This window comes from Ciconia boyciana, chromosome 10, assembly GCF_034638445.1.
Source record: "Ciconia boyciana chromosome 10, ASM3463844v1, whole genome shotgun sequence".
In the NCBI taxonomy this organism is placed as follows: domain Eukaryota; kingdom Metazoa; phylum Chordata; class Aves; order Ciconiiformes; family Ciconiidae; genus Ciconia; species Ciconia boyciana.
Window position 1 is genome coordinate 9,928,115 of NC_132943.1, and position 18,598 is coordinate 9,946,712.

General features: G+C 38.7%; 1 protein-coding gene across 1 annotated transcript in view; it reads left to right on the plus strand.

The window, feature by feature from the left end:
* Nucleotides 1-18,598, plus strand: part of DPP10 (dipeptidyl peptidase like 10) — a 564,363-nt gene that overhangs the window by 502,535 nt on the left and 43,230 nt on the right. Inside the window, exons 8-10 of the mRNA XM_072874221.1 lie at nt 6,196-6,316; nt 11,441-11,595; nt 14,955-15,052. Coding sequence (XP_072730322.1) covers nt 6,196-6,316; nt 11,441-11,595; nt 14,955-15,052 — 374 coding nt within the window. The remainder of the gene's footprint in view (nt 1-6,195; nt 6,317-11,440; nt 11,596-14,954; nt 15,053-18,598) is intronic.

The following is an 18,598-nucleotide window of genomic DNA, read 5'->3' on the forward strand; positions in this document are numbered from 1 at the left end:
TTTTCACAGCTGTCTGCTCTCTGGAACTAACTGCTCGGACTGGGTGCTCCACTTAAGACCTCAGCCTGAAACAGAATCATGGAATTGTGAAACACATTGCAAACAATAAATAAGTGTTTTGGTAGAAATAAATTTAGAAGAAGGTTTATGAAAAAGTGGTTTAGAGGTTGACAGATGTGGAAAAAGGGGAAGGATTAGTCCTGTAGGCTGAACATTGGAGTAAGCAGAGCCTCAAATCTTCACAGTCAGTTGGAATAAATGTGATCATTATCAAGAATTAATCTCTCACTAATCCAAAACATTCTTGCAGATGTTTTTCATTACTTGGAAAATACTTAAAATAATTAAAGAAATGCTTTGTTTTTTTCTTCATTTGGTTTAAGGCTTGATGTGATTAGCTGTGCAAAATCTCTAAGAAAACAAAAAGTCAAATAATTTTGAAGACCATAGATTTTGATATTTATCCCCATTTACAGCATTATTAGCTAATGGTCTTAGGTAAAAAATAATTTTAAATGCTTTAAAAATACTTGGGAAATAGGTGGTGAAAAGAAGAGGTTAAAAAAAGCGTAATAATAATTTTCATATAAGATAGCATAGCCTTGTTCCACTTTGTGCCTTTTCCAATTTATTTTCTTATTGTCATGCCTGAAAGCTGTGAAAGCATTTAGGGCACAAAGCCATTGATGTATTCATGAGAATACCTGTCTGTTACGCAGTTAGCAACTCCTCTTTTAGCAGTTTTGGAAGATTCAGTAGTTACAGTCAACATTTTAGTACTCATGATGTAGTAATTAGACTCAAGTGTATACTAAGAAAAGCCCTTTTACCTTTACTTCCTCCCAAATACCTGACTGGAGACAGACTAGCAAGGGAGATTGTTGGTTTATGTGACATTGCCCAAAACACAATATACAAAGTGATGAAGTATTTGAAAGTCCCCACCCTGGAAACCTTTGGGCACATGTTTAATTTTACTTACTGGAATCAGGATTTTAGGCACCTGTATTTGCAAGATTCTGCTCTAAGAATAGTTTTTCGTTTTGATCGATAATTCTTACCCCAGTGTCATGATTTGCTGTCTGCTTTACAGTATTTTCAAGTTTAAGTCTCTGTTGTAGGAAAAGTAGTAGTCTGAGTTCTCTCCCAGCCACTTGCTCTCTCTTTCAGTGAATTTTAAAAACCAAACTCTGGCTCATAAATTCAGCTTCTATGTATTGCTGTACTGCAACTAATCATCAGCAGCAACCACCACCTGAAAAGTAAAAATTTCCATCTAGTCTTTGTGTTTTTGAAATAAAAGCTCGGAAATATGTATTAATGCAGCATAAAGTAGAACTGTAAGGAGTTTTCTGCAGATATTGTTTTAACCAGAAAGCATTGATAGCAATGTTTAAATTAAGCAAGAAAGCTAAAAATGTATGAACCAAAGAAAAGGAACTTAGATGATTTGCGGGGAGGAGAGAGTTTGACCATGATATTTAAGGACTTCCTCTGCTTCTGGGGCCTAATGTAGGATTTTTAACGTGTTTCAGCTGAGGAACATTTCCATTTCTACTCTTAGCTGGTGTGCTCATGATAATCTACATAAAATGGAACCAATGTCCGTTTTCCTCCTGAGGTCACTTCACAGTTGACACCACCTCAGGCAGCAGGAGGAGCATGGAGCGGTGGCGTGGCCGCAGCAGGCAAATGGCGGCCAAGGACTAATGGGGGAGAAAAAGCCCACCTCACTGCTCTCTGGTAAAACCATAGTTGTTGTGAACATGCTTCTTCTAGTCGCGGCTATTTCAGAGGGACACGAAGCCAACACACTTAGCTGCTGGTCAGTGTTGGGTGTGCAAACAGTCTTGTGAACAAAATTAATTTTAAGTGGTGATCTATTACAATTTCAGTGGTTTTAGGGTTACATATGTGGTACATTTGTACCATATAAATATTATACTGGGAAGAGGAATTTACAATGAGTGTGCCTTTTAGAAATGTCTTTCTTGGCTGCATTGCTCTGGCAGTAATGTAAGATGGGAGATTGTCCTGGTTTTGTCTGGGGTAGAGTTAATTTTCTTCCCAGTAGCTGGTATAGTGCTGTGTTTTGGATTTAGGATGAGAATAATGTTGATATCACACTGATGTTTCAGTTGTTGCTGGGCAGTGCTTACACCAGTCAAGGACTTTTCAGCTTCCCATGCTCTGCCAGGGGCACCAGAAGCTGGGAGGGGGCACAGCCAGGACAGCTGACCCCAACTGGCCAAAGGGCTATTCCATACCACATGGCATCATGCCCAGTATAGAAACTGGGGGGAGCTGGCTGGGGGCAGCGATCGCTGCTCGGGGACTGGCTGGGCATTGGTTGGCAGGTGGTGAGCAATTGCATCATGCATAACTTTGTGTATTCTATTATTATTATTATTGTTGTTGTTGTTGTTGTTGTTGTTGTTATTATTATTATTATTATTATTATTATTATTATTATTATTATACTCTATTTTATTTCAACTATTAAACTGTTCTTATCTCAACCCATGAGTTTTCTCACTTTTACTCTTCTGATTCTCTCCGCCAGCCCACCAGGGGCGGGGAGTGAGCAGGCGGCTGCGTGGTGCTTAGTTGCTGGCTGGGGTTAAACCATGACAGAGATTGTTTTTCATGGCTACACAAAGTACTTGTGCTTAATTGAATCCACAGCTTGGATTTACAGAGAGCAAAGCAAAGAGCCTCTTGGGCCACGACTAGTAGTGTTCACGATAATGTTGTTACTCCTATTACAACTCTGCTGCCTGTTTTGCTGCAGAAATCAACACTTTAACTCCAAGTCCTTATTTCCAAGAGGTGAAGGAGTTAATTAGAGATGAGCACTTTGGCATGGTCAGGAATAGAAGGGAATGCAGCCCTGAGTGCGGGGGTTAGGCAGCATCGTTGCAGGAAATGTGCACGATGCCATTCCTGTCAGTACCAACAGCAGTTTGTGGGCTTTATGTGGAAAATGGCACCTCCTGAAATATAACAAATATTCAAAATTATAGATGAGATTAAATGACTAACCATAATGGTGAATCTTTCTGAGATGTTTTTACAGCCTCAAGCATGAGGATATTGATCTTTCAAAATGCTGCAGGCAGTGCCGAGCCATACTTGCCAGTGCGCCAACCCTAAATCATCAGTGTGCATTTACATGCTGTTTAGTTACGTGGAGGAACAGGAACGGTTGTATTTCATAAATGTTTTGCAAAGGAACATAAATTCATCATTTTTAATGTTAAATTCAGGTAAGCCATTAGCTCGAGGCTTGCTAGGGAGAGAGTTGCTGGGTGGCTTTGAAGTTTTTCAAGAACTTTAAAATGTTCCAATCCATATGTTCAAGAAAAAAATAGTTCTTTGGGCTAGCTTTTTAAGTTGAAAGAACACGTGCCATGATTGATGAGGAGAGAAGGGAAACTTCAGATGACAGAGTAGACTAAGAGGATTGTGGGGACGTTCAGAGGGTGGCTGGGAACTGGTTGAGGATGGAGACGAAGCCGCTTTAGGAAATGAATGGGGAATAAAGCCAAGGAAGCCGGCAGTCAGTGGCACAACAGCGAGTATTCCTTCTGAGATATTTACTTATCTGAAATGTGTCAAATGGAATTAGCAATGCCTACTAACTATTAATAACAGGATTAAAGACCTTTTCATGGTTCAGTCATAAAACAAGTAGTTCTTAATCCGGTACTTTGACTGGCAATGATGGCTTTAAATGAAAGTTTTTCATTGAGGAGACTAGGCACTACGGGTGTCTTCACCATTAAAAATACAAACAGCCTGAAAAGGCGGGAGAGAAGCAAAAATGATACTTCTGATCTTCAAAACTGAATTAGACTGAGCTCATTTAATTAAAGAAGTTTAAATAAAATAGAATCGTTTGATCAAGTAGGCTTTTTTTTGTAATCTCCTGAAAACAGTTGTTTATATAAGAAGAGATTGTCAACTGAAAGAAATCGCTCGTTACTAAGCAATAGTCAATAGAGTGGTTCCACTACTTAATGCTATCTGTAATTTAGTCTGATAGGAATATTTTTAGTTCACTTAAATAGGAAGTACTTGGCTAAATTATTTTGTTTGTCTTGGTTAAGCAATTAACCATGCCTTGTTATTACTTGTATTTGTTTCTTTTACCTTAGGAAAAAAAAGTACATTTTTACTGTGGAAATATACATTGACAAGGAGTGTTTGTCGATATTATTTCAAAAGCTTGATATGTCCAGCTTTCTCTAATCTTTTGTTTTCTCTTAGTGTTAATGCTGGGTCATACATCAGCTTCCCATAATTCTTAACTGTACCAAATATTATTTATAAAACTATAAATGTAATTACTGGTCAGTACATTCAAACTGGATCAACTATTTTTACTTCAGTTTTGAAACTCACTGCTGAGTTTTGAGTTTCTGACCATAAAGAACTTTGTTCCAAGTCACCCTTGATTCCCAGTAATGGTTAACATCATTGCATTGCTCATGGTATGAAAAAAATCAGCTTTATTGCTTTATGCAGCAGAAATCAAGAAGTGGCTACTGTTAAAAATCAAGAAATGCCATTAATTTGGGGACTCATAGGGAAATCTATTTCAGATGGTAGTTTAGAAGCAAAGAGAAGAGCAGTAATAGTGATAATAATACCTTGGTCTCTGGTTAGTATTTTCTCATAAGTCGTTTATCATAGAGGTATGAGAGAATGATAAATGACTAGGCTTTTAAAATGGTCTTTGGTAGAAATATATTTACTTCATGTTAGCAGTCCCTGAGACTCCGTATATCAGTGTACAGTGATGAAATCATGGTACAAAAATTTCTATTGTTTGTTGCTTCTCTAATGCTGTTAGCTGCATTTTCTTAGTGTGAATCAAGTTGGGTGCGTAATATTGACACTAAGTTGATTCCATTGTTAAGCTGTTCAAGCACATACGGGGCCATTATAATTTAATGACAAAGCAAAGAAAAAGGCTACAACTCTGAGACGATTATAGCTGAAATAACAGTCTAGTCACAGGCATTGACAACTCAGGAAAATGAGGTATGCAGGAGTACAGACAAAAAGGATTAAAAGCATTATTACAGGAAATGCTAGTAGCTGTGGTTCTGCTTTTTATACCCGTCTGTAGCTTTTGGCTTGTTAGTATCTCTGATGTTTGTTTCTTATTAACCCGGCCTGGGAGAGGTAGTGCCAGTGAAGAAGTCTGGGACAACACGTGCCTCAGCTGTGTTGCAGTGAAGTGCTCGAAGGTCTCCTGGCTGACAGGAGAAAGGCAGACATACAGCCCGGTGTGGCATACATCTGAGTACATAAGAATTCCCATGTTATAAACCTTCCTCATCATCACTGTATTTGTCTCCTGCCCTTTTTGCCATCCCCATACTCCTCCAAAGTATTTTTTTTCTTTGTTTTTTGGGCTTTATCTTTCATTACTGCACTTTGTCATGGAGCCTGGAGCTCAGTCTCACAAAATGAGTGAACTTGAAATCCTTTGCAACAAAGGGAGCAGGGAACGCAAAGCAGGCAAGGCTGAGAAGTGGCAGGGAACGAGGACAGGACTGTCTGTCCGGTCTGTTACTCGCAGGAAAAGGAGGAGTCTCGACTTGAAAATAAAGGGCGTTTATATCACACACTTGAGGTAAAATGTTTGTGTGTCAAAGTCAGAAATAGTGTCAGCAAGCTGGGAAAAGTTAACGGCAGTCTGCTATTTATTTTTGCTTTTCCAGTATGTTCTCACACCATGATGTAAAGCTGTAACTTACATTTATGATGTATGTACTGTGCTGTATCTACTTGCAGAAGTGTGTCTAATTTCACAGCTAGACAAATGGATTATTCTACTAGATAGAATGGAATTAATGGAAAATTTCTCCATCTATTCAACTGTTATAAAACTTCTCTCCTGTATGATACTGAGGAATGTAATAATATTTCTTAAAGTGAATAGAAACATTTAAACTGGGAAGACAATTTCAAAGGAAGAATTTGGCTCGGCATAAGTATTAAAAGTTTGCTTAGTTTGTCCAAATTGATAATAAAAGGAAATATGAAGCCAATGTTGGTGAAAACTCATGCTGAATTATTCTGTCGGCTGTTCTGAGCCTGAGGAAATTATGTATTCATTGCTGAACATTCATTTATATCTACCAAAGTGTTCTTTTTTCTCTCCATCCCTCTTACCTCATCCAGATTTATATTTTTGAAAATAACATCTACTATCAGCCTGATGTAAAGAGTAGCTCATTGCGCCTGACATCTTCGGGAAAAGAAGGAATTATTTTTAATGGAATTGCAGACTGGTTATATGAAGGTAAGCTGGACAAATATACCTGTATATTAAAACAGATGAGAGGTTCTTGTACAGACCCAACAGCACAAATCTATTCATTTCCAAAAATGCTATCTAAGGTTGTTTTTGCTTCTTTGCCTTCTCATTTTCTTGCAAGATTGCCTTTGTATCTATTCATACTTTGTATTGACTGCTGTTTTGCATATAACAATATCTTCTGAGAAAGAGGAATTTATTTTCAACCAGAATGTATCAAATGTATTATGAACACTAGGCAGTATGTAAAAAATGTTATGGTAGTGAAATCTTGATGTAGGATTTTACTACCAACTTCAGTGGGGCTGGCATTTCAAATAGAGCTGTTCAAATAAAACTAAACACCCTGTACGTTTTGCTTATCTAGAATAACTCCATTCATACCTTTGGAACTGTTCTGGGTTTACAACACAAACGAGGAGAGAAAGGACTCTGTTGCTTTGTGTGAACAATGGTGCCGATCTATTTACGGTTAAAACTTCCTAATGGAAGAAGGCACAGAAGAATTCTAGAGTAGAAGCAGAATTGGCTACGTTTTCTTTTTTACTGCTGGATACATAGAGAAAGGTGATCAAAGATGATACTGCCTGGTGCCTCACTTTTTTTTTATCAGTGTCCCTCCTTCAGCCTCAGTGGTGGTTGGTGTGCTGTGCGTTGGCGTGACTCATGAGAGACTCCAGCCCCTCAAGCCAGGCAGTAACATTGTGCTTGACTTTAAGAACATGCTTGAATCCAATTTGAGTGTTTTGACAAGATCTAAAAGTGTCATACTGTTACCTCAACAGTGGCTGCTACTTTTGCTTGAATCAGCCTGGGCTGGACTCCTGGAAAACTTGCTGTTGCTGGAAAGCAGTGCCAAAATGGAGTGGAGGACAGCTCAGTCTGTGATATCCTCTGGCTTCTGAAGCCACCTTCTGCATAGTACCACAGGATGTTCCTCTCTGCACCCAAAATGGTGCACAATTACCCAATTGGGTGCAGAGATACAATAATAATAATAATGATAATAATAATAATAAATAATAATAATAATAATAATAAATAATATTTAAACATAAACATCCACATAAACATAATAATAAATTAAAAAATGGGAGTAGATTATCCAGCTTGATACAAGAGCTTAAAATTAACACACATTTCAGTTATTCTTTCTATGGGACTCATTAATTTTATAGATAAATAGCTCAGTGTTAAATATTCAGTTACCTGATGTATACAACTTCTCGTATGTTTTGCAGGGCAGAGTGTTTTTTAGGAATGGTGTTACAGCCTATGGCAAGGAACTTCACTGGGGCCCTTAGAAAGGGTCTGTGCATTCCTCCTGGGATTTCAGTAGGTATGAGCAGATAGCTCATAGGTACTTTTTTAAACCTCTGCCCGAGTAAGCTGTGAAATATAGAATGGTAGTTTGCATCCCTTAGCCATATAAATGCCTCTGTCTGATAATTACCCACTTCCAAGGTTTCTGCTAATGTTTTGAAATGTTTTGATGTGTCGGCACATTTCAAAACTTAAGGACAAAGGACACCTTTGGAATGGAATTTCATTTTATATGCACTTCATATTCTTCAAATCTAACATGACTGCATGCAAACTGAAGAATTTAAGCATATGTAGCTCATTGAAGTTGATCTAGTATATTGAGTTTTTGCTAAAACAAAGTAAGGTTAGTAAGAGTCACAGTCATGGATGCAACAGGGCAACTCTGGCTCCAATTCTGCAAGCCTTTTGAGGACACCTGTTCAGAAGAGGGCAGCCTGTGTTTCTCTTCTCTTTGGGGTGCAGCTGGGTCCAGCATGGAGCTGCAGTGAATGACATATAATGCAGGATCATTATACATCTCTACTCCATGGAACAAAATGTAGTATGAGATTTTTTAAAAAACATTCCTTCCTAGTCAGCAAAGGATCATAAGGATACTGTAGGATAATTCAGGTTGGAAGGGACCACAAAAAGTTACCTAACGCAACTGATCAGTTCTGGTATTTGCCAGGCATTTTTATTTGATGGAGTAGAGGGATGGAGTAGAGCCCATCTAAGAATTATACAGATAGAAGTTTAAGACATATTTTAATGGAAGAAATGTTAGGGGGTTTGTATGATTTGGACCTCTGCATTCATGTGATCTACATTTAGGAACTAAAGAGAATCAAAACTAATTTATTTTATTTGAAACATGCCAATATGCTTATTTTTTAAATATTTCAGCTTACCTATGTATCTCAGAAATAGTGTCTGAAAGAGGTTGATGTGGATTTTTTATAACTTCATTTGTTTTAAAGATCAACAAAGCTGTTGATAAAACACATTACTGTTCCTTTAAGCTGGAAATATTTCATGATGAACAGAAAATGAAGATGGGGTAACTTGGAAAGAACAGGAGCAGCCAGCACAATAATGGCAAAGATGCTTGTCAGAGGTTATGCTCCTGCTTCTCTCTGTGTGCCCATCCTTCCTACAGACACATTTTATTAATTAATATTTGGGGACTGAAAGGCTTTAAAGCTTCACAGAACTTCTTTAGCTGACAACAAAACACAGACCTCTTCATATGTGCTGTAGATGACTTTTGCCTGTGAACGCATGGATACATAGGTCTCATACAGGGTTGATTTTCAAAAAGGCCACGAGCCGGCTTCTTGTTTTTTGAAAAGGAAGCCAGGCGTATTCATCCAAGTATCTTATACCTCCATATCAGTTACCACCCCAGTTTGTTCTTGTCACTCCCTGTCTCTACAGCTATACGCATACCTTTATCATGAGCAGAAAAAGCAAAAGGTGTCCCGTCTGGGACTAGAAAGTTTCTGAAATGGTCAGGGAGGTGGTACACATCCCAAAGCCTTCCTCCTGACACATGTCCTAAAGCCTTCCTTAAGTGATTTAGCCTGTTCTTTTCCTAGTTTTTTAATCCCTGGCCCAAATAGCTGTTGCATTTCCTGACTTACAGAGAACTCTCTGGGTTCCTAGGGATGCAGGCAAGCAGGCAGGCAGTGGGCTCTTCTCCACAATATACATAATTAAAATCAGAGTAAAAGAGAATTCTGTCTGTATACTCTGCAGGACCACAGTCTGTTGGCATGAATGAATATACTGCTTCTGTCCCATTAACCATTGTTTAAGTTAGAGCAGTCCTCTACTTTCGGTAGTGTTTTTAATAGCACCAGAAGCTGAGCAGGCCGAATATTGTCCAGATGAAGTTAAGAAGTTTTCAGTTGAATTCAGAATTGTTCCTCCTTTTGACCTCGTTTGTTTTCTTTTATCATTTGCATGGGTTTGTTATTAGCATTTTACCTTACACAAGCATTTGGGAATAGCTTTTCTTTGTGTGAATAACCTTGTCTGAATGCAAACAGTAAAATTTTAAAACAAACACAATTGTGATGTATGCTATCTGATATTCACCATTCATTCTCTGCTGTTCTCCTGTGTAAAAGGTTTTAGTTATCCAGCCAGGGAGAGAAGCATGACCCAGAATATATGACTTTGAATATGAGTCCCAGCTTCATTGCACCTAACCTTAGATAATTGAACCCATTAAGCCCCTTCAAAACTTTCAGAATCTGATTAGTGTCCTGGTTTCAGCTGGGATAGAGTTAATTTTCTTCCTAGTAGCTGGTATAGTGCTGTGTTTTGGATTTAGGATGAGAATAATGTTGATAACACACTGATGTTTCAGTTGTCGCTGGGCAGTGCTTACACTGGTCAAGGACTTTTCAGCTTCCCATGCTCTGCCAGGGGCACCAGAAGCTGGGAGGGGGCACAGCCAGGACAGCTGACCCCAACTGGCCAAAGGGCTATTCCATACCACATGGCGTCATGCCCAGTATAGAAACTGGGGGGAGTTGGTTGGGGGGCAGCGATCGCTGCTCGGGGACTGGCTGGGCATCGGTTGGCGGGTGGTGAGCGGTTGCATCACTTGTTTTTTTCCTGGGTTTTGTTCCTCTCTCGCTCTCTTGTTGTTTTCCTTCTCATTACAATTTTTTTTTCCAGTTATTAGACTGTTCTTATCTAAACCCATGAGTTTTCTTACATTTGCTCTTTCGATTCTCTCCCCCATCCCACTTGGGGGAGGGTGAGCGAGTGGCTGTGTGGTGCTTAATTGCCAACTGGGGCTAAACCACAACAATTAGCATCTTGGAGAGTCTCCATTGACAATTTAAGTAGTTTTGTAGGTAGGCTCTTAAATTAGGTATGCAGTCAGGCCTTTGTTTCAGTTAGTATACTATGCTCATTTGGTTTTCCAGCCAAATTCTTCAAATTTGAATACAAAATGCTCACCAAACTAGTCAACGTATCAAATATATAATGAAAAAAATCTAAGTCTTTTCACAAGTGGAAGACAGAAGACCTGTGTAGGGTGAATTTGGAATTGGTCAGGAGCTGCTTTATGGGTATACTAGAAGTTTGTGTGCTGCTTCTATGGTTGTTTCTGGTTTGTTTCTTTCTCATGTGAAATACAATGACAATAAATGTAAGAAAACATTGTGTGACATTTTGGAGAATTACTTTCATTTGGAAGTCAAATAAAATTTGCATAAAAATAAAAAGTTTTATTTGGATTTTCAAAAAGTTATATTGCAGAAAAACTGAACTTTCTAAGAAAAAGCTGACCATTAGACTGAGGCAAGAAAGCCAAAATATTGCATTCCAAAAATGATTACATAAATATCACTGTGTGAGGATCTGCATGTTACCAGGTGCCACAGCTCAGAGAAATCGGGTATGCTAAAATTTTATATTAAAAGAAAAAAAAAAGACTGACAATCCTAAAAAAAAAGTCTATTAAAATGGTCCAAATCATTTAAAAATTAATTAAACACATCTAATGGAATGCAATAGAACTAAACATATAGCAGTTACAATAATCTTTCACGTTTAGATCATTTATTGACGTCAATGAAGGTATTCATTTGAGGAAAATGGTTAAAGTTTGGTCTTTTGATATGCCTTGTTATCTAAACATTCAACCCAGGATATTGTAAAATTATGAAATTACAACAGACGCATTTCAAGTAGGCACAGAAATAACAAATCAGTGCCAACTGAATGAGCTGGAAACTATGTGATAGTTATTTTTATGGACCCTAAGGAGATCTGGTTTTGCAGAGGAACTTCTTCATTCTCACATTGCCCACTGGTGGTCTCCAGACGGTGAAAGACTGGCGTTCCTGACCATAAATGACTCTCTGGTGCCGAACATGGTTATTCCCCGGTTTACTGGAGGTCTATATCCAAAAGGAAAACAGTATCCATATCCTAAGGTAAGATGAGTGCAGCCCCCACCTCCTGTTCCTTGTTCAGCGATAGTATTCAACCATATGGGAGGACTGTTTCTAGACAGTAACAGAGGCTGATTTTGTTCATGTTGCTTTTCAGGAAATATTAATTACTTTTTTTTCAGTAACACCTTGTGCTGGAAAGAAACTATCAGGCGAGGGAGCAGCAGACAAACTAATTCATAGTAATTTCATCATTGATATATGGCTTGGTAAAATCAATCCACCGCTTCTGAGAGAAGGGTCATATATTTGAAGGACTGCACAGAAAAAAAGATACTGTCACAACTGCACTGGAGTCATACACGCCGCGTGCAGAGCGCAGGGCGTGTTCCATTGCAGTTATATAGATCTCAGTAAATTATACTGTTATTAATAAATGTGACAGACTGGCCTTGAATAAGATAAGCCACAGTAAAATCTTTTCCTGGCCATCAAAATGAGGAAAAAAAAAAAAAAAAAAAATAGGGCTATCACTGAGTTTCAGAAGATTTAGGGAAGGGTTTTTAGATTCTTGTTGGAAAGTGAAAGAATAGCCCAGACAGGGATAATGTCTGAAATCGCTCCTCATGTTCTGGGATTTCCTGATTAGGTGCCTCTCTAGCCGTCGTTTTTGTGCTGAGCTCCAGCACTGGTATTATCTTCCAACTTATCGGTTTATCCATCCCTTGCGTGCAATTTCAAAGTGTCTGAGTTCCTTTCTGGCGGGATATGTAGGTCTGTGTATGTGGTACTCCTTTGACATTTCAAGGGAAGTTCATTGAGGGCTTTAGAAAATACTACTGTTACCCTATTCCTGCTACGGGTTTTTGGTGATAACCCTTTATTCTTGATGGGTGAACAGTTAAACTGTACCAGGTACTATGAAACAATAATATGCATGATATAAATATGATGTATTTGTGCTATGAAATAATGCTCTAACATAATGAAGTAACAGTATTTTCAGAGGTAGTTTACATACTTGCATTGGCAGAAGGCCTTGAGTGACAGAGCAAAGAAAACAATAAGGAATATTTTTAAAAGTCAGCTTTGTAAACAAGAAATGAGTAATTCCATTTCATTAGTAATTCAGCATAAAAGTGATACACAATACTACTTCAGTAATCTCATTAATGAAAAAACATTATCTTTATTTAATGTCTCCATTTAATGCCAATTTAGCTACCCGTTAAACATCATTAATTGGTAATGAAGCTTGTGGTATAGCAACAGAGATGAAAAAAAAGGTTTGGTCTTTATTATAGAATGAAACCATCGGAGACAGTTATATCTATGATTAAAAAATAAAATGAAACCCACATGTGTTTGTGAATACTGGAACATGCGCATCTGTGTACATATCATATGCACAGATTGTATTCTTAAAAAAAATGTGAAAAAGGAAGTTTAAATTTTGTTAAATACATTGAGAACAAAGTAGGATTTCAATGTAAAGAGTTCTTACACTACTGAACAAATGTTTCAGGTATTATACAAAATTTATGCTATTTAAATTGTCATGAGGAGACCCTGACTGGTAGAGGAGTTGAGGCTGTTCACTGTCGAGGGAGAGATGTGGATGGGAGAGTTTTCTGCTCAGGCAGAAAACCCACCTTCAGCTGCCCGAGGCCGGGGCAGGCTGCGGGAGCGCTCGGTGTTCGCCGCACTGACCACAGCACCGCCCCAGCTGTAGGGACAGACCTGGTATCGAGCTGGAAGCCACCGCTGCAGAGCTGTAGCCCAGATGTATCCACGCAGCAGAGTAGGGCACGCCGTGGGTTTTTGTAGCAGGGACAGTAGGTTGGGCAGTACAGCCCTGAACGGAGACCGGCTCAGGCTGGCAGCCCGCGTTGGGCAGTGCTGTGCCACAGACCCCTCTGCCGTGCCCGGTGATAGCAGAGCTGGGGTAGTGCTGTACTTGTGTGCTTCATGTTCAGGGGCGAGCACAGAGCTGGCCGTGCCCGCTGAGAAGGCATGCTTTAGAGTGTCTCTCTACAACTCATACTCAAGCTGGATGGCAATTACTCATGGCAGCCCTCCCAGTGAGAGCACTTGGATACCGCTATGCAGTCAATGTAAGGTTCAAGGGATGTAAGGAGACTGCGGTTCTGTCCCAGGGACTTGATCTTTCAGTGTTTTCTTCCACAGTTTTGCATTTGTGTAAGCTTTTTTCATGCAAAGGATGCCTTTGAAAGGCCACATTTCTTTTGAGGCAAATGTAAAAGTTTTTATGAAAAAAAAAATAAAAAATCCAGGAGTCTCATTAAATCCATTTTCAAAACTTTTTTTTATCACTAGTAAAAATACACAAATACCACTTTCTTGTCCCCCATACCACTCAGACTATATTTTGAGATGTCTGATTTCTAAAGGGAATTTGTGGGTGTATTTCAGCCAAGCTATTTTGCATTTCTAAATACCCCTGTGGAGAGCCCGATACACAACTTCGTAGTGTATTATGATTAAATCTGTAGAATCAGTGATTTTACCTTGTCCTTCCAATATTAAACAGGAGTCAGCCCCATTGAGAGACGCACTTCTGATCCTTCATAGCCCAAGGACGCTATATAGTGGTGTGCGACTCCTGTGATTTACATGAAAAAGAAGCTTGAATATGATATGGCTAGGACAGGGAGATGGGACTAGTAGCATCTCCTTGCCAGCCCTGCAGAGCCTTGCCTTTTATTGCCAGTCCTTTCTCTTCATCTCAGGAACCTCCCTTAGTAACAAGCCGTGTTACCAGGAGGAGAAGTCCCACCTCCCTGCAGATCCTCAGGACTTACCATGCTCTTCCCAGTGGATATGTATCAAACTGCCGTTTTATTCCCCTTCAGCAACAAGAAGCGTTTTGGTTCTCTTAGAGCTGGCCTGCCAAAGCAGCTGGGTCTTGAACAGGGCCAAAAATAGAGCTTTCCATCTCAACAAGCCAGGGAAGGAAGACTGGGGGAAAACGGTAAAGAAAGAGGAGGAATGTTATCCCAGATGTAGGACAGCTTTTTAGAAGAAGGAACAATAGTGTGTGGAAAAGACTTTGCTGGAGGCTGGGTTTAATCGCTGGTTTAGGAACTGCCTGTGGTTTTGCAGCTGACTTTACCAAACTGGGCCAAACCACTTCTCGCATTGGTCCCTTGCTCTGCACAGGAAAGTCTGCCATCGGTAAAGGGCAGTGAGAGAATTAATTAATACTTCGTATTTTTATCTGTATAATTGCTATGGCTGTGAAATTATTTTTTAAAATTTAAGATTTTTAAATTGTAATAATTTCTCATTATTATAAAGATACTGAATTATGTTAATGAGTGATTCTATTTAGCTGGCACTGATTCAGTGCCTCTAAAGCTCCTATTTTCTTTTTTTCAAAGGCAGGTCAAACAAACCCAACGATAAAGCTGTTTGTAGTTAATCTGTATGGACCAGCACATACACTGGAACTGATGCCACCTGACAGCTTTAAATCAAGGTATATAATTTCGTTGTTTTGAAACTCATTGCCTTATTGCATCAGCACAACACATATCTTTGACTGAAATGCACTTGATCTCTGTCCCCGTGGCTGAACATAATGATGATAAAATAAAATACAGCTGTGTTGGATTGATGCTCCTCTTAAAAATCACAGGGATCTGGTATTTGCTCATGTCTGATGTCCTGAGAAGCTCCAATTTACTTGAAATATGTGAAATTAAGAATCCTAAGCTACGGTCAAAGGGACTGAACCCTGCCCTGTCTCTGGGGTTGTTACTGCGTTCACTCCCAGCCTTTCCTTCCTGCGTGCCAACTTGTTGCTTTCAGTTTCTGAAATGAGATTGCAGAATACAGGAGTGTATTACAAATGCACAGAACACGTAATCAGGGTGTTCCCTCATTTAGAGAGAAATATTCTGAACTTGTCAAATCCAGTAGGTTACGGAGAGTTTTGTTTCTCATCACGGCTGAGAGATGCAGTGAGGTGACAGAAGGTGAGATGCGATGCCACCAGATCACATAGACTGAGAAGGGCTGTGCTTTTTGGGAGAAACTGCTTCAGAACCACTGAGCTAATTTAACAGTCCCTTTGACTTTGGGGCTGAAGAAATGAGGTCTGGCTGCAACCGGTGAATCTCTTGCTAAAGTTACTACCTTAAGCTGAGCTCCCAATTACCTGTCCTCACTTTGAGGTGCCTTGAAACTTTGGTTTAAGGGCAAGAAAATTTTCATCCCTTCCCATATGCATCTTCCAGTTTGTAGAATTGCAGTTGTATTAACTAAATTCCCATTGTGGTTTCAGTGCACATGTTAATGATCTTCTAACCCTAAATTATTGTATAATATAGGTAATAATAACAATAAAAGCGTTACCACAGTCGAGATCGGGCTGCAGTCTAAGGGCCAGGGAAGTGCAACTTCCTCTCTTCACTCAGGGCAATTTCAGATGGGGAAAGACATGGAAAGGATTGGCAACCATAAAACTACCTCTAGCTAAAAACCCCCTTCTGAATATAGTTGCTATTTTTGCAGTTCCTACAAAACCCAAAAGATTTTTTGGTAATCGTTCCCAAAACAATCAGGGTGTTAACATGGGCACTGATTCACAACCATTGCAACAAATTTTAAGCTAGTGTAGCTCTCTCCTACACAAATTGAGGTACCCTAATTTAGTGCAGGAATAATTTAATAGTGAATTATGCCTTGCAATTATTTATGTCAGCTGGAATGCTTACCGATTGTGTTAGTGAAAGGAATGATTTTGTGCTTTCTGTTGATGGGCCACTACTGAAAAATAAAATTTCCTGCTGCTTGCTAACCCTTCATTATTTTAAGTGATAGTGTAAGATCTGAAGGAGATTCCTTGCTATCAAGATTAGCATCTTAACTCTCTTAAACAGCATTAAAATTGTCCTTTAAATATCAGAAGGCACGAAGAAGTGAAATGAGAAAGCAATGTGTAAATCTCCAAGAAAAAAAAATGTTGAAAATGTTGTTCAGATGTTAGGGTTTCACTCTAGATTTTTCAGATTCATTCTTCCTCTTCAGCAGATAGAAAATAAAAGTAGAATCAAATGAATGAATATTGGTATCTTAAAACCTTTTTTGCATCCTGAAGCTGAAGGCTGGCAGTAGCTCAATTAGTAGAATTTCTTCTGTGAGCCTTAAGGGGCATCTTTGCCAGATTTTTGAGTCCTAGATAAATATATTGTTGCTGTTTAATTGAAATAGTATTCATGTTTAAAATTCTGGTTTGCTGCTGTATCGGGAGACAGAGTAAAACTATTTAAACCTGGAAGAAAGTTAGTTTCATCGTAATTTTAGCTATTAAGGTATAATGTCTGTGCTGTGAAATTTAGAAAAACTATATAGTTGTCAGCCAAGTATACTGTAAGTCTTGCATTCTGACTCTGGATTTGAGCAGCAGTCAGTCATCACACTGGTCATCAATCCACATATATCCATATATCAATATATATGCAGGTATGAAGAATGAGCTTTGAACAGGCCTTTCTAGAGTGGAAATCTTTGGAGTTTGTAATGGTTGGGAGGGGTTTTTTAAAGTACTAGCTTTTTTAATGAAAGTAGTAGCTACCTTTAGCAGTCAGTTTTTGCAGTACCTTTCTAATCCTTTCATTATGGAGTCATTAGTAAGTAGCTCATGGGAATCTTTCAGAATTAAATGGAATGGGACACTATCATATCTAGTTTTATGGATCTTTCAGGGGAGAAACATTTTGGAAATACATATTGTACAAGTCATAACCAACTGCTATTATGGGAGGGATTCACTCCTATGCAGAGAAACCACACAAATGGGTAGGAACAGGGGCTTTTGTTATTTATAACCACAAAAAGTAACATTCAGAGTCTCAGCTCTCCCCAGATTCTATGCAGTGCAGGACCTCTGAAGACAGAAAACTGTTTCTCTGATTTTTAGGGCATCTGGGAACTTGATGTAAGATTGAGTAAATTCAATGTTCTGCCTTCATTTACTTCTTGCAGTGATTCTATAAAGGTGCTTGGTAATATTTCCCAAGTTTTGTTCAGGTTATTCTGATATAAAGACAGCAATAACATTTGTAAATTTACTCCTGAAAGTTTTATTCTGTGGAAAAATTTACTATCTACTGTGCACTGTTAATGCCACAAAAAGGCTGACAGTCTTCCTTTAAACATGTGGTTGTATTCTGTGCAATTACTGTTTCCCCCTTGGTGTTTCCATTCCATATGTACAATTAGTTTATGTTTTCTTCAGTGGCAAACTTGATTTTATACTGCAGGGTTTTTTTCTCATTAGTCGTAGAAAGCCAATATACATGTAAGATGAAATATGTGTGCATCCATACACTGCTAGCTCCTGAAGTTCCAGTTGGAAAGCTTATACCTCCTGCTGCAAATCTTGAAAAAGTGATATGGTGTGCAAGCGATCAGTTCAAACCACTGTACCTTAGGACACCTAAAGAATCCTTGTAACTAGTGATATTTAGATATAAGGTATTAATATCATATTAAGAAGTTATGGAGGCTGATTTTTCAAACCCCATGCTTGAATTTAGACTTGTCAGGCAGAAAAATTTAATTTTTTTTCCAAAGTGAAAATTGCTAACACAGAGAAAACATGAAATAACACATGAAAGAAGTTGCAGTTGAGTTATTTGAGTACATCTGCGCTTCCATACATGATGAAAAAATTTTTCTGCTAGAAGTGTGTATTGGCTCTCAAAAGTCTCACCGTGGGGGTCATCCACTGCTTGCTTTCCCCATTCTCAGCCACAGTGAGCAAACTGCATTGGGTCTGCACTATTCCCAGCCACTGCTGACCAGGTAGTTTTAAAACGCACTATAAGAAATTAAGTCAGTCCTTTTTCTTACTTTTTCCAGTAGTATTTAAATGCCTGAAAAAATGCTAGATGTCCACATTCTCATTTCATATATACCTGCTTTTAAAGAGACTGAAATATACAGTCTGACCCTTCTGACTTTGTACGACAAATTTAAATCGTTTTTATTGATTTTAATTAATCTTTTTTAATGGAAG